This window comes from Struthio camelus, chromosome 13 (genome assembly GCF_040807025.1).
Source record: "Struthio camelus isolate bStrCam1 chromosome 13, bStrCam1.hap1, whole genome shotgun sequence".
Classification (NCBI taxonomy): domain Eukaryota; kingdom Metazoa; phylum Chordata; class Aves; order Struthioniformes; family Struthionidae; genus Struthio; species Struthio camelus.
In genome coordinates this window covers 3,012,611-3,039,718 of record NC_090954.1, presented here as the reverse complement: position 1 = coordinate 3,039,718, position 27,108 = coordinate 3,012,611, and the positions used below count along the sequence as shown (strand labels likewise).

At 39.4% G+C, this 27,108-nt stretch overlaps 1 protein-coding gene across 16 annotated transcripts in view; it reads right to left on the bottom strand.

Annotated features, from left to right (window-relative positions):
* RAPGEF6 (Rap guanine nucleotide exchange factor 6) overlaps positions 1–27,108 on the bottom strand; it is a 143,075-nt gene that overhangs the window by 42,856 nt on the left and 73,111 nt on the right. For all 16 annotated transcript variants that reach the window (XM_068960001.1, XM_068960000.1, XM_068959995.1 and 13 more), the window contains 6 exons: positions 12,885–13,016; positions 3,984–4,167; positions 2,935–3,071; positions 1,559–1,717; positions 842–994; positions 191–355 (listed from right to left, as the gene is read on the bottom strand). In XM_068960001.1, the coding sequence (XP_068816102.1) occupies positions 191–355; positions 842–994; positions 1,559–1,717; positions 2,935–3,071; positions 3,984–4,167; positions 12,885–13,016 (930 nt within the window). The remainder of the gene's footprint in view (positions 1–190; positions 356–841; positions 995–1,558; positions 1,718–2,934; positions 3,072–3,983; positions 4,168–12,884; positions 13,017–27,108) is intronic.

The window sequence follows — 27,108 nt, the reverse complement described above, 5'->3', positions numbered from 1 at the left end:
CATACTCAATTCAGAACAATACACTATACGCATACAACAATATGGAGAAACATGTCTTGATACAACAGAAAAATATTCTGCTTTAAAATAATTAAAAGTAGCTGCAGTATAATTCTGGTTTATCATGAATCAAAAAAATTATTTGGAGACATTGGCACCACAAACACTAATCTCTTAGTTTGAAACAAACCTTATCCCTGAGGCTGTCCACTTTGAACCACTCCAGGAGTTTATTCCCAACTTCCAAGGGGCTTGTTAGAAACGTCCTGTACGTTAAAAGGAAATCTTCTATGTAGGTTGGATCCACAATAGAATGCTCTTCTATTAAATGCATGATGAGTCGCTCAGGTGTTGCCTTAAAAATTAAATGTAAGAAGTGACTGATATTTCCTACTACATACTCCCTAGAGAGTATCTAAGCATTAAACCATGAGCAGCATACTCTCTTTTCAAATTTCAGTTATGGTAAACTCAAAAAAAAACACTACGGCTTTTAAACTACACTTTCAAACTTCTTCCACCCCCATATGTTTTGCATAGGTAATATCTGGCTAGAAAAATTAGTAATGTTCCATAATTTTATTTTAATTAAATAGTTAAGTTCCTCTTCCAGATTACAGAGGTACAAGAGGTGCTCCCAAAACAGAAACCTGAATACATGTGCTGAACAGATCATGCTTTACTAAAGGAGAGAGAAATTCCTTCCAATCAAATCTATTATGTTAAGATAGACAAAGCTGAGAGTGCTTTCTAGATTCAAACCACTTTTTCTTTTTTTTTTTTTTTAAATAAATAAAGGCTTAATAGCTTAATGGAAGATCAAGCAAAGAAAGAAAATCACCTTGATAACTATGTGCCCTTTCCGGGTCCCGCTGCGATCTAGCTCCCTGTGTTCCTTTACCATAACAATTTCTCCTTCTTCTTCCACTTTATGAGTGTTTTTTTCCACATGGTTCAGAATCCTCCAGTAGTCTTGCTGGGCTATACACACAAACTGCCCCCCAGCAACACAGGATCATTAATAAATATCCAAAAATATGAATGTATCTCCCCTCCCCATCTCCAGGCTGCTTCAACACCACCACAGTAGCACAGCATTTGATATCAACCCCAGTCTGTTCCACCCAACTACAAAAGAGATAAAGTCATAAACAGAAGACAAACAGAACAGATCACCGTCTTCACTCTCCAAAAGTTTGCTCTAAATGGCCTAAATATAGAGAGAACAAAGTCTGTAAAAAGTGGAAATGGATATTTTCTATTTAACTACTCTTAGTGCACATCAAGCACACTTGCCTAGCATGACTACGGTGGACTACGAGCTTACCCTTCAGCACGAAGCTGAAGTTCCCGTTTCTCAGGAACAGGGGCGTGAAACAAATCTCAGCTACTAAGAGTGTACAACTAATGCAATGTCAACAGAGCCTCTTGCCCACCAAATACCAACTTCCTTTTTTCTGCTCCTGGAGTAAAGAACACGCCTTAAGATGAGAGCATTCTGTTTTCTTTTATTAGATGCTTAAAAATATGAGATAGTTGTATAAAATTGTAATCTTACCTGACAATCATCTACTTTCGTTCTAACCACGCCATTCATGTACTGTTTGTCCAGAGAGGGAGTAATCCCAAAACTATTACCCATGCAGAGACTCTCGCTTTTCCCATCAGGGTAGCTGATTTCCACTGTGCCATTTAAAATAACATACCAAGAATCAAGCTAGAGGGAATAAAAATAAATTTAGAAAGAGTGAAGCTCATTCAACAACGTTTATACGCTCTCTACTTTTGAATGCTTTTCTCTCAGAGAGGCTTATCCTTGCAGTCTTAGGTTTGCTGTCATCACAGCATGTAAATATTTTGCAGTATCTAATTCATTAAAGGGTACACCGCAAGGCAAGCAATAAAGATGACTGTAACAAGAAGGCATTTCAACTTCAAAAGTTCCTAGTACTAATTTGTAGTGAGCAATGCTGATAAATGAATTGTTTTTGGAATCGTTGGAATAACCACTACAAAATATTTATACCACTTAGTGGGAACGAAGCTATAAAGCCATTAAAACAGGATAACTGAATAGTCAACATTAGAGAAAAGGTTAAAATCTTACAATCAAAACGAAAGTTGTAGAAAAGATATTCACCCCATGTGACCCTCCACACCAACCATACAGTTCAAGAACAAGATTGTGAAAGAGTTAAAACTATGCTCTTGCCCTGTTCGTACACTCTTCCCCAGGGTATCCACTTGATCACCATCAGAGATGAGAGGCTGGGCTATACAGTCCTCTTGGGGTGGCATTTCTGTTTCTTTTTTAATTTTTATTATTATTATTATTATATCAAAGGACAGAGAGGTGTCTTGAGATAGCAGTTCAGAGCACCTATTACAGGAGCCTGATCACTGGGTAATTTGAACATCTCTCTCCTCCCGCTGACTACACATTAAAATTGTGTTCCTAATTTAGATATTCATGATATGATATCTACATTGAGGGGCAATGATACCTCTCCATATCAGTAGTTTAATAAAATTACTTCATAAGACAGTTACATTACCTACAGAAATGATGCATTCTTCTATGCCACAAAAACGTCGAAATAAACTCCTCCACATGTTAGTACTTAAACCGATAACAGTATACTAATGCTTATCTGCAACATAAACCATGGAATGCTATTTTATGTCTATATTTGATCCCACTGAAGTCTTGAAAAAAGCCCATAGGATAGGCAAAACATTTCAAATGGGTGGGCTACAGCCTGCTGATTTTGGATTATGGGTCACAGTAAAAGTAGATTTCTCTGCTTTTCTGGTGTGGGAGAGGCGCAGAGATGGGAAACAGCGTTTTCCAGAGTCGTGTCCCCTCTCCCCGCCAAACGTCCTTGCTAACCTACTGCCTATGGTGCTCAAATTACGTTGCGCGCAGTAACTTACTTCTTGCCCATCTTCCAGTATGATGGCTCCTGCTTGTTCTACCACTTCAAATATCATCACAGAACAAAGTTCTCTTCTTACAGACATAGTCATGTTTGCAAAGGCAGGGAGTTGATGCATAAATTCCAATAATTGCTCTATTAGACAAAAGAAACATTGATATGAAGATCGCAAGGCCCAGGGCTCCTTATGCCCTTATCATAACAAGCACATTAAATATACATATATTTCAATATACCTTTCTCTCAACAGGTATATTAAACCTCATAGTTAAATTCACAGAAGGAATTGCTCGGTGGCAATACAATCAGTATTAGTGCCTGTGGCTAAATGAGCCCAGTAGGCAGGTTATCATCAACAAAGGGAACTTAGCTCTACCGCGATCGTGCTGGGATTGACTATTACGGCAGCAATTTAGCTAAGTGTAAAAGCACTTCAACTTCAAACATTTGGAAGAATTAAAAATATCCCTAGTATATGGTAATTATAAGCTTGTTAATAGCATGAAATGATTTCCCGATGTTTAGAGAAATAATCAGAGGAAAAAGTACAGCATAACTCAAATTTTACCATTAAACTAATGCCAATTTCTAGTTAGAGTTTACAGTAAATTATTTTCCTCTTAAATCTTTTGCAGTTTAAAATTAAGCATGCCTGATCTGCAGTATTAGTATGTTCTCTTTGATAGTCCATAAGAAATTCAACAGTATCAGGCAGTCAAAATTACCTTGCTACCAATTCCACCCCTATCTCAACAGACAGGGGGTTCACTGTAATATTTAATATCTCAAGAGTCTCAAAAGCCGTTTTTTAAAATATTTAGTTTCTCCAAACAAGCCTTCTCTCAGGTGTTGGAAGAAAATCATTCAATTAACAATATCACTAGAGCAAAATGATCTCTGGAAGCAATCATTCATAATTATGAGGATATACATATATATATGTGTGTATATATATATAAAACACTATGCATTAAGCAAATTTCAGATAGACTTCTCTTACTGGGGTTACAATATATAGTTTTTACATAAAGATTTTTTTTTCCTCACCAATATCATCATCTGTTTTATCTGCAGGCTCTTTCTCAAGGCACTCTCGTACAACATCTCGCCCTAGAAGTGGATCTGAAGTTCTGTCAATATCTTCATCTTCTTCTTCTTCTTCATCTTCAGAGTCAACAGGTGCTTCTGGGAGACCTGTTAAATCAACATCTCCCATCTCACTTTCCGTAGCCTACAGAGAAGACATCCATCAGATAAAGAGTTCAAGGTCTCCAATTTCATGATTGGACCATTTGTTCTCTATCTTTATTATATCTCACTCCCTTTCCCCCCCCTCCACTGAACAAGAAGCAACATAATCCAGTACTAACACAATACTAACTGTGTGACACTGAGAAAAAATAACCACACTGAGTGACTAAAATTAAAGGGATTTGATCTTGCTTGTAATTTGAGTATTGCAAAATGGATGTTAATCCTGTCATATAATAGGTATGTCAGGTTGAGTAGATACATTTGAAAAAAAGGACACGAGGAGTCCTCTATCGGCCGATTCTCGGTTTACAGGGCTTAGTCTTTCTTGTGAATTCACATGAACAAAATAGTTTCTCACAATTCTCAAGAGTCAATAATATTATTAATCAAATAATAATGCAGTTCAGTAACAACACCGGTTACCCAGTGTCTGTAGAAATATTTCCACTGTCATCAATAGATGGCAATAGAGACATCACGCTGAGAAGGCCTAAGAGGCAACAAGAGAGAAAGCAACACCGACAACAGAAAACACAACCACAAAAGAATCGTTTGCAGCATTTCTCATGTAAAGCTTAAATGATTTAACTGCATGAAAATAATTTTCCAAACAGATGGAAGGCAAGAGGGGGGAAAAAAAAAAGATACTTTCAATTTCTCAGTTTCGACAGAACATTTCCTTAATCACTGCTTTTTAAATTTAAGTCAGCATGCAAATCACTTTTCTGTGTGCTTATGTTTTTGGATTTGAACAACAAGATGTGCCAGGTAAGGTCTCCAATTATGGAGACATGCAGAAAAATGCATACGTTTCAAAGAAAAAAATTTACAATATTTGCTTTTGCTTTGAAAGAACAGAAAACAAGACAGATCCGCAGGATGCACTGAAGATAAACTAATGCATCACTCTGCATGTCCATAAGACCTCACAAATAGAGGACTGGATTCGAAAAAAGCACAATAGCACGGGCAATGCTAAAACTTCCAGCACTAGATCACCACACAACTTTCTAACTTGCTTGTTGTCACTGTGGCAGTTCCGATGTGCTTCCAGCAACAACAGCTAAGCCTCTGCACTTGTCTTATTTATTCTCATTGTCCATTAATAACGTTTGTTTAGTTTTCATTCTGCTAAAGGTAATCCCTTGAACTAAACATCCAAAATACCCATTTGACTGAATAACAAAAACTCATACAAGGTCGGACGAAACAATATATGAACAGTAGCAAACACAATGACTTTAATAGAAGACGACAGAATATTAGATGCTAACACAGTATTATTTCTAGCAACTGTATTTTTGCATTAAGTTTATAGAAACCTATTCTAATTTTCTGTAGATGAATTCCCACTGGCATTGGCATAAATTGTGAAGTTGTGCACAAATTCTTTTTTTATACAGTATCTGACATAGTTTTATTGTCAAAAACACCATTAGTATCACCATATACTCTGTTACATAGTTAGTTTTGGTATAATTTTAGAGGCACAGATGTGAGATGACAACAGATATGCCTACACTTAATTTTCAGACATTTGTGCGCATACCACAAGAGTCGCACGCAGTCTCCCGCAGTAGGTTAGCCTACTGACCATCAACCCTGGCTCCCTGATGTACCTGTAACATTTCACTTCCAAATACTTCGAGTACAACTGGAAGAAGAACAGCTATAAGAAAATGATGATACCATGGACCAAAGCCATTGCAGGTCTACGCTCCATCAGGTACAAATAAATAACCACTGCAAACCTACGTCAGTGGCTGAACATTAAGAAGTATATAAAATTCAGAGAGTCATTTCACTGTTAAGCTAGAAGTGTCTCAAATTAGATCATCAACTCAGTGAAAGTTATTAAGCTTGTATTTTGCCCACCATTTTAAGTGATCTGATCACAAACTAGTAGCTGTTTTGGAGGACAGAGTTACATCATAAAAAACAATACTAAATTTCAGTGACTTAATCACAACTGACTGTGCTATCTCCATATTCCTACACACTTCATGTTGCTCTGTTAATGCAACAGACGGATTAAGCAGCATTTCTTTCTTTCACTGGACAGAAAGATATTGGTTTTTAAATAAAACCTTGGACCTTTGAGCTTGTCCTCATTTTAATAACCATCCATTCAGTCTAAGAAATAAGGCTTGAACGATTTAACAAATATTTTCTTCAAAGGAGGGTAACGATATATAGGGTTAAATCCTTTTCATATTACATCACCTCACTGGCTTATGGAGCTCACATTAACAGTTTTGGAATTAAGCCCAAGTGCAAATTGTGCTTGGAGAGTCTCAGCAGCACATGATCAGCACAGCATTTTATTCAAGGACTTTTCTAGCATTTCTTCATCTAAATAGCCACAACTCATATTAGCTTTTCCAGGCAGAGTAAGCCCGAGTACAGCGCTAACTCCCACCCTGACAACCTCAAGCGAAGACAGCAGAACTTAGGCACAGAGGTTCTACAGAAGGGTGATTTTAAAAAGGTTCCCTGTGTATCTCACACAGGATGATAAACCAATCTTCTCTTTTCCTCCTTTTCAAGCTACTTCAAGGACGTAAGATCACAGGAAACAAGTACTTTCCTGTCGTCTAGCAGGGCACGGATAAAATAGCCGATTCCATAAAGACTGCCACGAAGGAGATCAGCAAGAGAGCCAGGCGATGTCCTTGGCAGCCCGGCGGGAACGCCTCGGCAGGAGAACGGGGCAGGCTGCGTCCCCGCCGAAGGGCAAGAGCGAGCGACATCCCCTCCTTTCGGAAACCGGCTTCAATATGTCTTTTGAAGGCTACATGATGCTTCCCTCTAGAAGGGCCACCAGCAGGGAGGAATTATATACAGCTAAACCCTGTGCCGTGCACTTGCGTCACCTACCAGACACCGTTCCTCCAGCCCCATTGCACTGATATTCTCCCACAGAGAGTAAGAGCAGATTCCCTCATTTCTACTGTGCCCTATTTGTATCTATAAATACACATATAACTGGCTAGGAAGTAATAAATGGTCCTCAAACTGCATTTCAAAGATTACGCACAGGTAACCCACAAAACACCAGCGGGTCAGACAGTGCTGGAAGACTTGCAGGAGGGGTTTGTACGGTGTACACACAGACACCCATCTGCAGCTCTAGCTGCTCTTCCCAAGCAGGATGCTCCAGCTGCTTCCATTGTCAAGTCTCAACATTATTCTTAACGGAAAAATTCATGAACCACTGATCTACAAAAAGCAACCAAAGGCTCCACTCCTCAGATCTTACACCAATGTGAATTTGCAGGATTGGGTCTACAGGGCAAAAATATCTATTAACAAGGCAGCAGGAAGAGACTCAAAGGATATGCATCATATGATATGCAAATTGACATGTTTAACCAGACCAAAAAAAGCACGTTTGCCAAAGTTTGATCATGCAAGATGTCCTGTAGACTGGCCCACACCGTGAAACTTAAAGCCCTAAGAGTAGCCATTTAAAATTTTTCATTATAACGATATGTATTCTACTATAAAATGTGTCAGAATCATAAATTGGTAGAAGAAAGTGTCAGCTAGGTGTACATCACGAGAAGTTCCTATTTCATATCTGGCAGGACTTCTCGGTCAGCAAAGAGGTATGCAAAGCAATTACAGGCTTACAGCAGTCACAAAAAGGTCTTCAGTTGTCATGTTGCTTCCTCTTCTGGATAAACGCTAACCACCGAGCAACACTAGATCGGTTATGAGAAATTTAAGCTAAGCATAAATTAGTTGCAAAAGATATAGTTTTTTATTCAAAGCTGGACTAACTCCAGAGAATCTAAACTCAAAAGTAATGAAATCACCTTAAAACACCCTACAATTTACAATGGGTAATGGAGTAACTTTGGGGGGTTTTTTTGTTAAAGGCACACTCAGTTTTTCATGGAAAGAATTCAGCTGTCAGTTTGCTGCAATTAATTTTTTGGAAAGTACAATATAGCTTTTAAAGACCAAAGAGATATTTGGTTTTTAGAGAGACAAAATATATTTCCAAGTCACTAAACAGGGTCTTCCTGAAAGCCGAGTGAACAGTCTCTTATGAGCATCAGGTTATCTAAAAGGGAAAAATTATACCAAGACCTGCAACAGACCACAGATATTTATACTTTAAACGAACACGGCAAGCATATACACTGCAACAGCAATGGAATTACAGCTATGCAAAGAAAGAATTATTCTCAAATGCCAAACAGTGATGTGACCCTGCAGCACACAAGAACTAAGGTAGAACTCACGGATAATTAACAGTTATAAAAGGCTAGGATATAAAGGCTAGGACAATAAAGTATAAAAATATAAACTACATGATAACATACCTTAAAAAAAAACTTAAAAAGATATAGATTTTAATTATTGCAGACCAAATAAGGAATTGCATAATTGAGACTCAGACATCTTAATTCTGCTATTTACTAACCCCATGTGATAAAAACATGATTTTGATAATGTATTTTAGTGCTCCTGAATCCTGATGACACCTGCTATTAAGAGTGTTTTTCCTTCCCTCGTGCCAGTTCTATCAGGGGAAAAATGCCTAAACCTATATCCAGAATTGACAGAAAAAGGTCCGCGCCCTGATGTATATTTTACAAATAATCCATTTCAGCACCAAAATCTTAACCATAATTGAAATTATTGCTAGGCAATAACGTTGCTGCCCACAAATAGTACCTACTACCAAAGTGCTAAATGAAACAAGACAAAAGAAGAGAAAAACCTCAAGCAGAGCAATGACAAAACTAAACAGGTAGGAAAAATAAACGAGAATTTGTCAATCCGTAAGGGAACGGCAGCAGAGAAAGGCATTACAATGTGCTGATACAGACAGCTAATTCATTAAACTGGAAGTAAGACCCTACCCATCTATATCTAAAAATATTATCTGGATTACCTATGTTACCCTTGCTGGCCTTCGTAAAGCCTACTCTGTGAAGGAGCAAAGAAAGGTGATTTCTCCATGTAATAGCTGTTGAATTTTTTTTCCCTGAAGATACCTATTACATGTCACGGGGGCAGCTTGCAGAAGTTATAATCCCTCATTTCAACCATTACATGTAACCACATAGCTTCTCCCATCTCCGTCTGAACACCACGGTTCTCAAACTACGCTTATTTTCAGAAGTCGGTTGAAAGCAACCTATTGTGACAGAATCTAAAAAAGCTTCCACCATATGCAGATTAAACAAATTGTTTTTAATTTAAAAGCACATATATTTATTTAAAAAACAAAGTCCATCCAAAAAAAAAAAAAAAGCCCCAAAAGTCCATCGCTGTTCTGCAGTTTTCCAAGCAAGCTGGAATTCGCAATGCCTGCGTTTGGGCGTTTTACTACAGACAAACTGACAGCTCCAAAAGGCAGCAGTAATGATGGAGGGGAAGGGAGAAGATGCCTTCATTCATTCGTTCTCATTGGTTTGCGCAATTAAGTAAGGGTTTAATATCATATGTTCACAGCAGTGCTTAAAGGCAGTCCTCATTTTCTGCTGATCTCACCTTATGCTTTAGGGTTATTTCCTGTTTAACAGCCTGGACTGAGAAGCAGCTGGAATAACCGAAACTGCATTTTAACACTGTTGATGAATACAGCATATACAGATGAACAGAAACTTGTTTCAAATATGAATAAAAAGTTTGTTTCATTTTTTATCCTAGCATTCAAATCATATTTCCTAATTTCTGAAATTACATTTGCACTACTTACTGCATAAATTAATGTTAAGATACTATTAATTCAAAAAGTCATTTCAAGTCCACATTAATCACAAAATTATTCAAAAATACTTTTCCTTTGCTAACATTAACGATACTTCTACAGAATTTAGCATGTAATAGATATGAAGCTGACTGCAAAAGCAAAGCATCATTTTCCAAATACTTTATGAAAAGCTGTATTTTAAGGCACCAAAAAGCATTTTCCGCTACTGAGCCAGTACGCTATACTCAAAACATATGCTTACTGGCTATCAGAGAGTTTCTCTATCGTCTCAATATAATTATGAATTTTGGGGAAAACTTCCCTTTTTATTATTTCAGATTTCAAAATCTGCCTATACTGATGCATCGCTGCACGTAACGCTACAGGAAATATCATGTCACGACATTAGTGCACTGTAACGCATCAATGGCCTTAAAATTGGATGGCAAACAACAAAAGACTTCTCCCAAAGCTTTGTAACTGTTTTAATTAAGGCAATAAACCCCATAAAGAACCCAGTAACTTTTCATAAGTTAGTAGTTGCACGTTACGCATACACGGGCTAGACATGAAAAATACACTGAAAAGTTAAAGGGGAAAAAAAAATAAGGGTTTATTTATTTATTTATTTAGCGGCATGCCTGTTGCATCTGTTTCTTCATCCAGAGTTCATCAAATGCTTGACTCTTTAAAACACCGTATATTGCTGCAATATATCACCATCTTTGCAGATTTCCCCCGAGAGTGAACAACAGTGGTTACCCTGCCTCAGGCATCCGCACAACTTAACAAAACCTGGAGCTGCCAGCACCCCTCCGGGAGGCAGAAAAGCATGGGCCAGGGTCACTGAAAAGAGATTCCTACCTGCAAAGTCCTCCCACCTCACTGTTAATGGAAAGTCTGCGCTCCTTTTTACACTAATAAATTATTAATTCCTCTAAGTACACAAAATACATTTCACCACTGTTTATAGTGCCACTCAATTGTTTAATATACTACTCCATTATTTCTTCTATTAACATAATTCTTATTTGTTTAACCGCTATGCTTTCTTGGCGTTTTCTGAAGAGTAGGCACATGCCACTTCAAATATGCTAATTAACCGCACACGATGGAGCATTCACTTATCACTGGAATGAGATTTTTCTTTATCCATGTTATGTTTTAAGTGCTTTTTCGCTTAGGACAACCTCTCCAAACCACTCAGGTAGGCAGGCAAAAGATGGTCAAAGAAAACTGTCTATCAGCTTCCATATGCGAGATAATGCCCAGACTGATTCCGACTCGTGATTTTGAGAGCCGCCACCACCACCACCACCGCCACCACCGCCACCACGACACCGAGCCAAGCCTTCCAACACTGCCTCTCCCAAGCCAGAGAGTTCAGGGAGCGTTTCAAAAAGGACCTTCTCAGGGATACAAGTTATTCCAGACCTCTCCAGCAAACAAATCTAAAGAATCAAGGCCTACGCTGGCATAAGATAATACATTAAACTGGACACAAATGCATACAGATGGGTCGTGTCCTAAAAGACTGCTTGTTTTTAACGCTTTATCTTTAAAACTAAATAGCAATAGTTTGCTGTAGATAAGCAGCATCACCAAACTCTGCCCCTGGTACAGAAACAGTACCCAGACGGTGCACAAAGAAAGGGTAAAATCCAGTTACACCTACAAGATACTAAACGGTTGCTCTATAATCAATATTAGAGCCAAGTCCCAATTTAAAAGTGGAAAAGCAGTGTGAGTACTGATCAGAACAAACGCAAGGTGAGCGCCTTCCTCAGCTACAAAGAACAAACCCATAAAACTCAGCCTGCACTTTCACCCCGGACAGGCAGCTTTTGTTCCTTTACAGATGAGTAAGGATCACAAAATCATGTATTTATATGCTTAATCAGTTCTCTCTGGATTTTACTCAACTTCTATTCAGAAGAAGCAATACTAAATCTTTGCAGTCAGTCACTGCAGAAAGTGCATTTATTACCATGCTTTTGTTTTCAGAACAGAACCTTTTATTAATAATAAAAGCAAATAATCAAGGAATGTATTTGACGGAAACGTGAGAATTTCATGAAACCTGTTCCACTTCAGCAAGAAAGCTCCCTTCCTGGCGTATAAAGATGTGAAGAGTGAACACATACGTTTCCCTAAAAAGAGCTTTACAACAAATTTGTTCCACTTCTTTCTAGCTCCAGAGGTAGCAAATCAGCCAAGCAACACCGAGACGCAGGCAGAAGCGTCAAGGAGGCAATCTTGGTTAAGCAGCCACTGTTTTTATTTAGAATGTTTAAAATCAATTTTCTTGCTTCCAGTCAACATTTAATGGAAACAAGATATTCTCAATATTATCAGGACTAGGGGGAAAAAGAAAAAAAAAACAAGTCGCAAAGGAAAAATAAGTCTTTACTGTGCATAACACGGCAGTGAATAAACTAGAAATAAATCCTTTCCATATCCAAGTCGGACACTAAATGGCACAGAGATTTGCTAGAGGCGCATTTCTTTTATTGTATGCTGTATTGCCTTCCGCTCATTTTTCATTACAATGTATTTTAATCAATACAAATGACAATTTATTAGTATGTAGTAAGACTGTAATGAAGCGAAACACTAACACTAATATTAACCTCCAAATCCTTTAACCGCTACGTTCTGGTCACTCCCACCTACCTCATTGCTAAAGAAATCTGTGGTAAAGAGGAAAAAAGAACAGTATGAATTGCCATGAGAAAAACATACATGTATCATTACAGAAACAGCTTTAAAGGTTCTGTGCAAAAGCATACAAACTTCAACAAAACTCTGGCAGACAGCAGCAAAACACACACTTAGAAAGGGGAAGTTTGACCTCACTTTTCCTGATAAACACCTGGCACTACAGTAATGCAGAGTGTTACCCATCGCAATTAGGAGCGGCAAAATGCATTTTCCAACTGGAAACAAAGAAGAAAAAAATAGGAAAGAAACAAGTGCACTTTTACCTGATAAATATCAGACAGGCTGCTGCTCCCAGAGTCACTGGCAATGCTACATCCAGACTGGCTCGAAGGGACGTGAGTCACCTGAGGGTGAGGATTGTCTGTAAGATGCATCTTGGTAAGATCAGCTGGAAGCTGTAAATAAAATGGATTTGGGGAAAGAGAGGAAAAAGAAAGATTACATATAAGTCTGATTTGAAGACAAAGCTATTCATAAAACTATTGTGACGCACTGGGATACCCACCTACAACCTGATGTGTATCATTTTGAAGAAATGTCAATTTAGATGAAACTTGCCCAACCACATTTCATAATATATGCCAGACAGAAAAGTATGCATCTTTAGCATGCATCTAAAACAAAGACGCATGCTCGTCCCTTTACAGCCAAGTGACGTACACCAGCACTATTAAGAGCGCATAAAATGACACATAGGTGCCAGCCAAATAGCTCACAATCTACCAAAACATTAGTCTATGTTGCAATCCAGCAAGAAACAGGATTCATGTCCACAAATAAAATTCATGCCTTTAATTCAAGAATAACCTTAAGAAAACCCCAATCCCATAACAAAATGTTATGTAATTTAAACAAAAGCTTTGGTCTATAAAATGCTTTGAATTGCCTTTACGAAAAGGAGTACACAAGAGGAATATTAGGTATTTCTGGTAAGCACAACAGCACTTCTACTTTATGTATCTATCCATAAGCGAGCACATGTACACAGACAGATAAGTAAGTTTTAGTGTATGACTGAAGCTCACAAACATGTCCTTTTTACCAAAAAAAAAAAAAGTAAAAATCAGTAGTAGGCTTTTGAAGAATTAGAGCCACATGGAATACCAGGAAATAACTGGGCCTCTAATTCAGCTGCTCATTTATTTTCTGTCATGTTTTTTTCCAGTATTGTTTTACACTCAATTGTAAACTCAATTTTATTATTTTACATAATTTTCCTTTAAAAAGTGTTGTGACACAGGAGGGAAAAAAAAAATCCCAAATCACAATGATAGCGTCAAGTTATGATCCAAACGAAAAAGGTTGGGTTTTTCTGCAAAACAAACAAAATTCTGTACAAACGTGTCAACCACTAGATAAAGCGGTCAGTCCCACTAATCAAAAAGATAGTATGGTACAAATGCTATTAGTCCAATATCAACTTCGTAAACATTAACTTACAAGAAATGGAAACCAGACCTCGGAGTCACCCTTTCGACGTCCACTTTTCAGAGCGCCCGCAGCACGAGCGCTCTACTCGACGCCTGTCACGTGCCTTCTGAAACCTGAGGTGGTGCTCTTGGTCTCGCCAGCCCCCAAGCGAGGTGGAGAGCGCCCTCCGACACGTTCAACATCATTGGGATTTTCAAAAGTGTTATGGAGAGCATGGGAGAAGTGGTGACACCTGTAATACCCAATCACATCCTCACCGCCGATCTTTACCCAGGCCTGACTATCCTAGGGGCTCTAAAACAAGCAAACCCAACCACTTCCAAAGTGACCATGGGAAATGAAAGACTCAAAACCTGTTTTCTGATTGACAATAGCTACATTATTCCAGCTTTATGTATGTTTTACTTGCAAAAAAAGAAAGTATAAAATATCTGACCTGTAAACTAATATCTTTCTATTCACAGGTACTTGGAAAGACAGATTTTTTTTTTAATTTGAAAAGAAAATTAAAAGATTTCTAAAGTTTTCCAAAACTCCCATAAACCCCACCCAAACAGCAGATATAAAATAGTGAACTGGCTCCAAATATAGAGGAAACAATCCACTTCGAAGACTATATTTAGACACCAAAAAGTCTTACAGACTGAAAGATCTATTCTCAGTATTGGAGAACAGCAAGAAGGTCAAAGCACTCAGCTGACAAAACGCAACACGCTGGCCAAAAGGTACGCTTGTTATCTGTCAGCCCACGAGACGAGCTGACGTACGCTGCGACGTGACCTCTTCTGGAACAACAGCGACAAGTACAGAAAGTGAAGCAGGAAAGAAGAGATTTAGTTTTAGTAGAGAGCCCCGGACCGTCACTTCTTACGAGTGACAGTCAACGACAAGCAGAGGGGCAGGAGGACGAGGGCAGGCACCTGCTCCACGCCGCGAACCAGCGCTAGTCAACTCACGCTAGCTGACAAACAGCGCAACACAGCACGCAGCGTGCCCGCTGCCATGCGCCGGTTCGATTTCCGGTTTCGATTTTAAGATACTCGGGACCAAAGCTATTTTATATATCCATAGTGCTGGAGCAGGACGTAACTCTCAAAATGAGAGGAAGTTCTGTCTGTATGTGGCTTTCATAACCACGCATTGAAGACTAACTCCAAGCACTAACATCCTTCCCAAATAAGCATTTCTAACCAAGTCATTAAGGGCGTTACAGCAGCTACGCGTTCCTCCTGCCAGTATTCACATTAATTTCCACTGTTTATAAAACACACAGGCATTTGCGATGTTCATGCTGGACTTCACAATATGTTATTGTAAAAGACATTTAACGCAAGTTATATGTAAGGAAGCAGCGCAATCTCTCTCTAAATTTGAGAGAGATATAAGCTTTATTTGAGACAAGTGACCTTTAAAGTGCTGCTTGCCACTCCACTCAATCTCCCCAAATAAATCACAGCTTCTGCCTCCCATATGTCATTTTTATTACCCCAACTGATCGTCCCTTCTTTCAGAGCTCGCTAAGCGGCAATCCACGGACACGGTGTTTTTGTAACAACGTGAAAGTGGACGCAGGAACAACTTGCTGGATGTGGCAGTGAAGTTGCTGAACGTCCTTTAAAATTGTCCAAGCTACTGGTGAGAAGTATCCACTCGTTATCCAACTAGGATTTTTTGTGAGAGAAACATAGAAACCGTTGTTACAATCACATCAGTATCTCGGAAAGTTCTATGTTAAGGAACCAAGTTCAAAATAGTAACGTTCACCTACACGTTCACACTGCAAACTTTTAGAAGCAGATGCAAATACTTCCATCATGTTCTGACTAGTTCTGTGCCCCAGCAGTCACAGATATGAAAACCCCAAATATCCATGAAATTCTGAGAAGCATTCATGCAAAAATGGACTGTTTACATGTCACTTTAAACAATAACAGAATTGTTTTTCAGAACAAGTCAGTTTGGAATAAAAATATGAACGCGTCTGATTTCCCGAAATACCCAGTCCTTAATTTGCTAATGTGTGCGTTATTGTTACTGACCTTTTCTAACAATATCTATTTAACGCAACCCCCCTACAAAAATGCCATACTGTGGTTCAGAGTTGTATGTGAAAGGAAGTCAAGAAAATAGAAGTTACGGTCTGCACAACCACCACTTGTGCCCTCCCCCAGAGCTTGGAAAATACAGCCAGTGCTTAGGCTCTGAAAAAACTGAGTCAACAACGCAATTTGCAATACCTTTTTAAAAATTCCTAACGTGAGCTGCTGAGAAAAGGAAAGGAAAAACACTACATGTCTCAGAAGCTTGTCCTAACGGCAACGTCATTGTGTTTTGCCACACAAACCCTGAAGTGACAGCAGCCTGGACTTCTTTCCACTAAACATATGCACATGAGATTTCTGAAGCGGGTACACATGGTGCTCAGAGATGAAAAACTGGCATCGCATCCCATGGGCTGGGACAACAGCTGAGGCCTGCTAATGAAGCCATAACGCTGGGAAGACAGGGAGAAGGCAGAGGAAATCAGAGTGGAAACCAATTCTGAGTAACTGCTAATAAGAATGACATGCATCTATCCACGGCCACCTGGAGAACGCCCACAAGGTGAAGACTCCTCAAGGAGCTCCACCTGGAGCCTGGCTTTTGCCATCCATTATACAGACACAGCAATCAAGCACTAAAGCAACGGGCAGCAGTGTTCTTGCGTTACGCGGAAACACAGAGCGGTGAGAAAAAGCAACCTCTGCTCTTGAACACTGCACAGTTAAATCAGACTCACAGGAAAAACCTCTGGAAGCCCCAAACCTGTTATTTCCCCCACTGTAAAATACACTAAAAGTCAAAGAACAGTATGAGTAAGAGTCGTTTCTCCTGTCTGCACAGGAAGAAAGCTCAGGTCCTACAGGCAGGAGATCGCACGGGCCAGCCCATTTACAGGTGCGAGCACAGGGAGACAAGGGTGAGGGGCAGAGCTGGAGCCGTCTACACCCTCATGCTGAACGGACGGATGGAGCAGAGGGAAAGGAGCCCCTGGAATGAAATAAAAATGCAGCAGTAGGACATTGCAAAAGCAACAAGCCATGGGAGAGAAGCCGCCCTGTTCTTATTTTCCTTGGACACCTACTGTGGCTTTTGCTGCCACTGCCACCAGCAATCTCAATTCCTCCCTTTAGGGTGGCCCATCAGCCTCATCCTAACAAAAATCTTACAGCCCTCCCAGGAAGAGGAGGCCTACAGGACAGGAAAAAAACATGGAGAAGCCAACAGATGTCTGGGGTGGTGGATGACACACAGGTCGCCCAAAAGGGGGAGAGCAAGAGGGGACCAGGAGGGGACACCAGCTCCCATGGCATCATCAATCCACCCAGCGGGCAGAGCTGCTCCAGGCTGCTCTGCCCACGGACTCAATTCCTGGCAACAGCCTAGGGGCACCCTTCATCTGAACCGCTACAGACCTCCTCCTGTTAGCACGAGTTTTTATCATCAACTGAAAACAGTTAGAGAGGAAAGATTAACCAAAGAATAGGTGAAAGCTGAGTAATACAGCACAAAAGCTATAAACAGGACTCTTTATTTGCTGTTAGACGATAAGTTGCTTGCGTTTAAATTTGTCAAATTCATAAATCCAATATTCTATTCCAAAATTATTGATCTCCTAATTAACCATTCAAAATGCGTTGCATTTCAATTATTTTATTTATTGTAAATAGTCTGAATGAGAAAAGAACTAAGGAACAGCGTGGAGCAAGCGAGCAGCAGTAACTCAGGATTACTCGTGAAAATGCAAGGTTTAGTGAGCTGTACTGCTCCCTTGAGCCTACCTCTATCTTTTCACTTTTCAACAAGACATACTGGCAGAGGATATTTGATTTTGCTTTATTTTTCCCTCTAAACAGGAAACCAGGACATCTTGGTCTAATATAGAATTACAGCTTTCTCAAACTAGTTTGCTAACAAGGGCAGATCAATGACATGAGGATTCCTCCCAGGGACCGCCGACGAGTTTTTGGGTTCCTAGCCAAAAGACTAATGCGCTAGTGCACCAAATTTGCCCAGAGATGCTCTTCAAGTGCAAATGGAGCTACCTGTACTTCACACAACATAGAAGCATGCCTACACATGGTAACCAGGCACTAAAAATTAGAGAAGTTGTATAACAGGCACCAACCAACAAAGTTTCACCGGCTGTTTTTACCAAGAGGCATATGCAATATCAAGGCGGTAAAATAAAGAAGGGAGGAGGGAAAGAAAGAAAAAAAAGAGAGAGAGAGAGACACACCAAACCACACTCACTACTACTAAAACTCTTAGGAAAAAAAAAGTATTGCTGCCCCCCTCCTCAAATAAAAAAAATCCTCAGACTTATCCTCAAAATCTAACAGTCACAAATAGACAGAGAGAGAGAGAGAGAGAGAGAATCAGAGTCTACAAGAAGGACTGATCTATTCAATAGACTTGGTTTTCTTCAGCTTTGTGATGGCTTTTTGCATAATCGATGACATTCAAAATGTTTTTCATGTCATAGGAGAGTGGGCGTTTCTGGTTTTACTATTAAAACAACTAATTTCCATCTCCTCTCAAAGTTGAGATATTTCACAGCATTGTGGCATTTGCTAGGTATATAGAGTGAGCCCTTCATCTAAATTATTCATTTAACCATATGTGCTACTCAGCTACAATGCTAAATATAAAGGCAAACATTTGTCATCATTGAAAGAAGAAAAGCCATTAAGAGTATACACATACATACATGTAGATATCACAAAGATTACTGTATTATTTTAAAAGCATACTTAAAAGGCAAAGTTATTCATTAAAGATGTAATGTCAACTTGGGAACACCCTACCTTAAGCATGCATGCTTTTAAGCCTTCCCAGCACAAACTTCTTCACAGAAAGGCTGAATCACATGGAAACGTCCCAAAAGGTACAAGGTCTACCTACTGTTCTCAGTCCCTTATTATTACCCCTTCACTTTGGCTTGTGTGAGAGACAAACACGCAAGAACATACATTTTTATTTTTTCCATCTAAAATGTTTATTGGAAATAATTCTGCCTACAGATTTCGCTACAGCAACAAGGCAGTCAGCTACACTATTTTTCTTAAAGATTAGATTCTTAAAGATTCTTAAACTTACTTTGGCAAAATACAGCAATAATGATAATTCCAACAATTCCAAAAAATACTAAGCAAAAATGTGCTTTGATTGCTGTTTCTTCATATGTAGCAAAACGTTGCTTCTTTGTTTCTAGTTCAACTTTCATGAATGGTGAAGTACTACACTAAAATAAACCATAATCTAGAAGAAAAAAAGATAGCTAAACTAAAGTGCACATAACAATTTAACTCCAGATTTTCCAAAACTAAGGAGTCGTCATAGTCCTGTCTCGTAAGGAGACAGCAGTAATTAATTCTGACAGAAGTAATACTCCCAAAATTATGACAAGGACTCGATTTCTTTTGAGAGTACTTGATAGGCAAGGAGGAGCAGAGTGCTGCCGCTGCCGACAACTGACCGCGGTACCCGACCCCGCTGCGCAGCCACCAGAAACTCCTGGGTTATTCAGTTTTTTTGTGTGACTGGTGAGTATCACAAGTGAACAAACCAACTGCGTGTGAAAGTGTCCAGTTTGTTTCCTCCTCGGTAGCAGGAACGTAACATTCCTCAGTTTTATTACTTCATCGCACGTTCATCACCATAACCGCCCTGCAAACTTACACCATGGGGTAACACTTTCCCTCCAGTCACAAAACACGTCACAACCTCTATGGCTACACTGACCTTTTAAAAGTAAGAATTGTCACCTCATTTTCAAGCTCTCCAGTTTGATAGATTGAATCACATCTCTCAACCTCATTTGAAAGCACCTAACTCTTCAAGATGCCCAGCCTGGGATGTCTGACGATCAAAGCTGCTAGCAAGATACCAAAAATTGTCATGCTATTAAGGACATACATGTCTGAACGGAGATTTCCCAATTAGCGTTCATTTTCTAGATTTAACTAATAATTTAGAAATGTCTAATAATTAATTTAGCTTAGCATTAAAATTCACGTCTATACCTATGGCTACACATGCTCTACAGGAAATGATTTGCCAACTTTAAGTGTTATGCTTCTAGTTTTGAAATTAATTGGAGCAGCAACCCCCGTATATTGTAGGCTTCACCAGCCGACAGACAACGTCTGCAGGCCAGCGCCGAGCGTGTCTGCAGCGCCAGTTAGTGCTCCCGCAACCACTGTTTCCTGCCAGTAGCAAAGCTGCGTAGAATACTCAGGAATACACTGAAAAGCGAATTTAGTGCAACAGATTTAAGATCACACGAGCCCTGTGTAACAGAGCAGATCACGGGAGCTTTGACAAGATGCTGACCAACCTACTCCTTGGAGAAGCAGGTTAAAAAACAGAAAAATTATTATTAGCCTGAGAATAACTTTTATGTGCTCCCCAGGAAGATTTTGGATTTGGACCTCAGGAAAGATTAAGGCATAAAAGTTATTGTGAAGCTTATACAGAGAGAAAGTAAGCATATAAATCTAAGTAACAGAAGCTGTGATGTAGAAGGGCTAATCCAAGAGGTTTGTCTTTCTATTTCCTATTTTTTATAGCAAAAGAAACAGTAAGAGTTTCCTTTGGAGCAGGGATCTGTGCCCTTTGTGCAGTTGGGCTACGTTTTCTTAGACTTAGTTCAGAATTTGCTGCTCCCTCCCCCCCCCCTTTTTTTTTCTTTTTTAAATAGAAAAGCCTCATTTATAACTTTGCTCCACAACCTCTGAAGGGGGGCCGAAGGAACCTACTACTGTTTCCTACTACAGTTTGGATTACCTTAAAATGTATATTGGAAAATAGGAAAAGCATATATAATATGAATTAACAAAACAGTCTTGAAAAGAGGGAAGCTGGAGCCATGAATTACCTTTTGCAATGAGTAAAGGAAGCCTCACACCCACCGTGTTTCACCCTGCGTAAGCAGCATGTTTATTAAACACGGTCAGCAACGTACTGGAGTGAGAGGCCACTGACCAAAGCATTTATAATCAGAAATAAAATTACTAAAGGAAACAGTGTGTACAGTTTAGCCAGTATACAGTGTCTTTTTAAAATTCAAATTAACTGGAAAAAGAAAAACGGACAATAGGAAGTAAAAGCCTCACTCTTTACTCAACAGCCTTGGACAGCAAAACTTGTCATGACTTTTCCTAGGTCCCTGCACAAACGCATGCAGCCGGCCGAGCCGCACTGGACACACTAGAAGCGCCAACCTCAGACACGCAGAGGGTACGGGCTGCCCTTCTCCACGCTACGCAAGCACGTTTTCCATCCTCGGTCTTACAGATTGTCAGTGACTTTATACTTCATTTCCTTTTCTGAAGTTCCCTGAAATGTTGTCTCTGAATACTACTCTTTGGCAACATGAGTTTTATTTCCATGAAACACTGGTGAGGAAAAAAGGACACAGCACCGCGGCGCAAAGGCACGCAGACACCTGCTCCCCACGGCAAAAACCAACGCGCATCGCTACGCTAGCGCAACCGTTTCACCCCTAAAACCAACTCTTGAACTTCAAGCCTAACAATCCCAATTTTAAGGTAGGTACCTATTATTTATAAATATTTTATATATTTTTAATTATATAATAATAACAATTATATGTTCTTTTATTTATATGCATTATTTACTATTTATATATTTATTACTTGAGGTTTTCCATTAAGAACTTTCCACAATTTTAAGGCAGAATCCCATTAACCCACTTCTGGAGCATTAACTGCGACTATATTTGGTAACCTCTGAGATTTAGGAAATCACTCAACCTCCAGTACACTCAAGGCTTTAAGGGTACCAATTTGCCTCTCTCAGCTGATGCACAAAACTTTAGAGCGTTATGAACAGCCAGCTAAAGGATGTTTGCCTTCATTTTTAGGCTGCAGTTAAATAAAGCTGCCAAACTAAAACGATCAAACACCTGACTTGAACCATAGTAGCCCTTTTAACATTTGTCTCTCGGCTTCCATCTCTCCTTTTTGGTCATTAAATCCTTCCATCCCTTTCATACTTTTTTCTTTTTTCTTCCCTCCTCCTTCCCCGATTCCCTTGATTCAAAATCTTTCATATACCTATCATTAGAGTGAAACAGTCCTGCCCAAATTCCTTCCTTCCTTCCCTCTGCGGATCCCTGGCCATTCAGAGAGCGCTGCTGCGCAGCAGCTTCACTCCTTGCGGGATGGGTTTCCTCCTTGGCCAAAACAAGAGTCTCATGTTTAAGAATAACCTTAAACCCAGGAACCGGCAAACACACTAACCTGATACGACATTACCAGTCCCAGCCAGGAACACCACAAACTGACACGTAACACTGACTCTGCTCTCAGGTGCAGGTTTTATTCCTTTAGACATTGCGCTTATCACCAACAATATCTGATTATTTTAAATGCTGCATGATCAAAGACTCTACCATGTTAAAAAGACTACGTATAAGCAAATCGCAATATTGTCATTTCGGTTTCCTTGATCTGTAACAGCTTCCAAGAATCAGCTGACTCCTTCTGGTCAGTCCAGAGTTATTGTGGATTTCTGAGTCGGCCGGATGCCTCTGCAGTCTCTCGTCCCGGTTCCTCACCGGCGCTGTCTCACTTGGCCTCCAACTTGAGCAAACTCCGATTTCTAGCATTTTATTTGTCAGTTATTTTGATGGTCTTATTATGTCCCTGATATTCCATCTTCAGTTTGTTTATTTTCACACCTAATGTCTACAAGATAGCTAACAAATCTCTTCAGCTAGTTCTGTTTTTTCTTTCTACAACCTACCAAAAAAAGAACAGTCATGTTTACTCTCATGCATATGCACTCAGTCTCTTACCAAGCAAGTTTTGCTGTATACCACTTTTTGTTCTCTTCCCATTCCTTCCACATAAGAAAAAACAATAGCAAAAAATGCAAAACACTTCTCTTGCAATAAGTCAGTCAAATGTTTTACTAATCTCATATAGCCTGCCAGTAAAATCATGAGAAAGCACCAACCATAACTGAGGTTCTCAGAAGTTATTTTCCAGTATTTTCATTAGGGTTTTTTGTTTTTTTTTTTTTTTTAAGGTTTTACATAAGTTAATTCTGGTTAATGTTCATCTTTTACGTATAAGCCACAATTCTACTCCAGTTTAGAAACATGCAAGTTTAAAATACACTTAAGAGTTGTGTCGATGGAGAGAAAGTTGCTCCGCTGAGATACGCAGACAGGCCACTTATTTATCCATGCAAATGTAAGACGAGCTCAGCTGAATAACGTATGCTGACATCAGTCATTAACTAACTGCAGCAAACAAAAACATTTCGTCCTTCAAGAACGCTGATGCTCCACCAATAGCACAAAAGATGATGTCTTCCCCTTTTTAAATAGCAGCAATTAATTTTTTTGTTATTAGACTCCATAAAGATGAAAACCGTCCCAAATTAAATTCCCAGTGAATTCAACTCAGGGAATAACGTTAGTCAAGTGACAGATCAAATATTTCCCTAACAGGTTCAGATACGATTCTGTAATTGTCAATAACACGATGCAAAGAAAAACAGTACCTGTCCAGCTGGACAAACTTCAGATAATTCCAGTTAACGTACCAAAGATGTGCTTGTTGACAGCGTTTGTCGATTTCAAAACTTCTTTCAACTCGGTAGCTGCAGCAGGCACTCATTCCGAACACTGCTAGCACCAGAGGCGTGCACCTCTGAGAAACAAGGCCCAAGTCACTACCACTCACGTCAGCTTGCAATGCCCTCAAAGTCATCCTTGTAGCCTTCCTAGAAGGCTTATTTAAAAAAAAGTATTGACTTTTTTCCATATAAAAATCAAGAGAGAAACAGCTTAAAAAAAAGAAGCAATTTAAAATCTATAAAGGCTGTTCTACGTCCCCAGTAGTCTAGAGCTTTTTGGTCTTCACGGCTCAGACAACATGCAGCATATAAAATCCTCAGAAGTATTATGTTTCCTTAGTTACAACAAGGTGACATAAGGACAGAATTTCAAACTGAATTCTGCTGTTGGCTTAAGCCACATATGTAATGCGATTTTAACTTGGTTTTCATATGTCTAAATTATATATTACTGCTGTGCTTTAACTCAGGATAATGCTGAGCCTCTGACACACAAATATTTCCGCTTTGGAGAAGGCAGGACTTCAGCCGTGAAAGTTCACCTTCAGCATGAAAAAAAGCTGCCTATATCAATGAGAACTCAATTACACTGAGAAACTCTGACATGAAAATGTAACTTGCATTTTTATAGTGCGGCAACCATCAACCAACACAGATAACTTCTCTGGCATTGTTTCAGAATAAAACAAACAAAAAAGACAAAAAATGTATTTTGTTATCAAAACATAACGAAAATAAGACTTTTCGAACATTTCTAATGCCAGAGTTCAAATCCCACTGGCTGTTCCTGCCACCGAGAACTAACACGTTACAAGGCCAAAACAACCCTTGTCCGAATAGTGACAGCAGAAAACCCGCAGCCAAGGTCATTAATGCTCCGAGTTTTACATGGAATCCAAGTTTTACACGTCGCTACAATTCCAGTAGCCACAGAGGAGACAGCAGTCGTGACGTTTGGGGAGCTCTCCTCCTGATCACAATACTTCAGGGCACATTAAACTCCAAATTTACGTTTTTTAAAGTTTCATCTTTGCTGAATAATTTATAAACCCTTATATACACTGATTGGTAAAATACCGCGGAGATGATAGTCACTCTTCACACACCCTCAGGCTGCCACAGCTTCACTGCCCTGTAATAACATGCAAGTGACAATCAGCTACGGGAACGCACATCTACAGCTACGAACTCTCACGTATCCTCCTGCGAATATCCCGATTCCTCCAGGAAAGACCGTCTTCAGCGCATTCTCCCTCAGTTACGGACTTGCTCCTTAGCATAACGAGGCCCTCAGACCGCACATATGCGAAAAACAAAGGAAGAACAAAGCCTACATCTACCTTTTCCTTCTGTATTCATAAGACAGACACATGCATGGAAGCAAGAGGAGGAAAATAGGGTGGTCCTGAACTAGCATGTAGCTGTAAGCAGAACTATAACAAAGCAGTTTTAAAACAAACAAAGTCTAGGAAGAAAAAAAAAAAAAGATGTTTATTTGCATACTAAGAGCCAATTTCTGATAAAAAGAATATTCAAAAAAGGCTTTTTTTGCTGAAAAGTAGTGAGATTTGCACTTGCATTTCACCTCAGCTTACGGAAAGCTGGAGCATAAGGATGATTCAAGCTTTCTAGAGTAAATGGGCACACAGTTGATATTAAGTTTTTTTTTTATCTTAATACACTATCAAGCAAAAATTGCATGAAGAAAAGTTTTATAGTAAGTATCATACAAGTTGTTTTAGTAAACAAAGTTAAACGCTAATGAAGTGTAACAGAAATCGGCATACATCAGTCCAAGCACTTGAAGGTCACCCTCAGACTGCTTAGACATCAAAGAGTATTGAGTAACTAAGAGGCTGCACTTGTATAAATCAATTAAGATAGAGAAACAAGGTAATTCTTCTATTGCAGAGGATGGAGGGGAAAAAAAGATCAGGAGATACAAAAGAAGGAAATCCCCTAAGCATTCTGAAGAGCTGGCTGAAACTCCAAAAAACTCAAGACAGTGCTAAAACATGCCAAAGCAGAGTTACAGGAGTGAAGAAAATCATTAAGGATTAGGAAAGAGGAGCTCACAAGGCAAACGCTTGTTGTGTCTGACTGTCTACACAAGAATTTGTGTGCTCAGGTGATGGTACCTGCAGCTCTTACTAGCTTTACCTAATGCCGGGGTGCTCAACACTTCTTAAAGTTGAGCTGAAAGTTGTACAAACATACACACGCACAGATTGTAGGGAGAGATGAGGCCAAGATGAAGGGAGAGAGACTCAGAAGTTACTGAAGAAAATAACCTGAAGGGTCAGTTACTCTATTTGCACTAAAAACATTAAAAATTCATACCATCAAGGCTACTTTCCACGTAACTAACCAAGTGCATTAGCTGAGACAAGGATGACATCGAATTAAATCAAGGACACTCTATCCAAGCTCTGTTTTTCCTTTGATGAGCTGAAAATAATCTGTAATTGCATGAAGGTTTCAACTCAAGATCTCGGAGATCAAATTTATGGTCTTTGCAATAGGTAGATGACGATGTAAGTAAGTACTTTGCTGATGAATAACTAAGACATAGAAGTTAAGTGAACTTGCATTAGGTCCCTGTGAGACAGCAGCAGAAATAGGAACGGGACTGAAAAGTGACTCCAAGGCTTCCGCTCTAAACACAAGACAAACTTCTACACAGCAATAGATCTTTTGTTATTAATCTTAGTATTATTAGATTTTATTTAAACAGTAAAGTGAGAAAAGAAGAACAGAGAAGGCTATAAAAAGGAGAAAATAGATTACTATCTAATTTATAAGTTTAACATGCATCTGGAATCTTAAATGAAACTTTTTCCTCATGACCAAATGTTTTAGAAGTTTGGATGTTAGGTCTAAAAATTTTACTTTTTATAGAAAGTGTATTATCTCAAGAAGCATTCCTTTTAAAATATCCTCTACAGATATATTACCCATTTACCTGTGGGGGAGAACTCCACAAGATCCATACAAAAATCTCCTAACTTCCTTTGCGTTCCTCCTAGGAACTCTCCTGTTTCCTAATTCCTAGGAAGTCCCAGTGGCTTGGCTCCTGGTACTGCTTTGATCACCAATTACCAGACCCCTCACTGCTTATCACATCCACCATGTTTGCTTAAGGATGCCTGCATCTACTTATTTTATCTTCTATGGCCCGGCCCACCATTCTCAAAAGGGCATGGTCCCCAGGACACAGATCACTTCTAATGTGCTTCTGACAACAGATTCTGATCCGTCATTGGTCTTCTAGACACAACAGATGCAAACAACCGCCACCATCACCCTGCACAGAAGCCAGTGATCTCTGTTGGACACACTTGCAAGTATCAGCACAGGGCTGAGAAATACTGGTGACCTCTGCAAGAATTTACGTGAAGAGCTGAA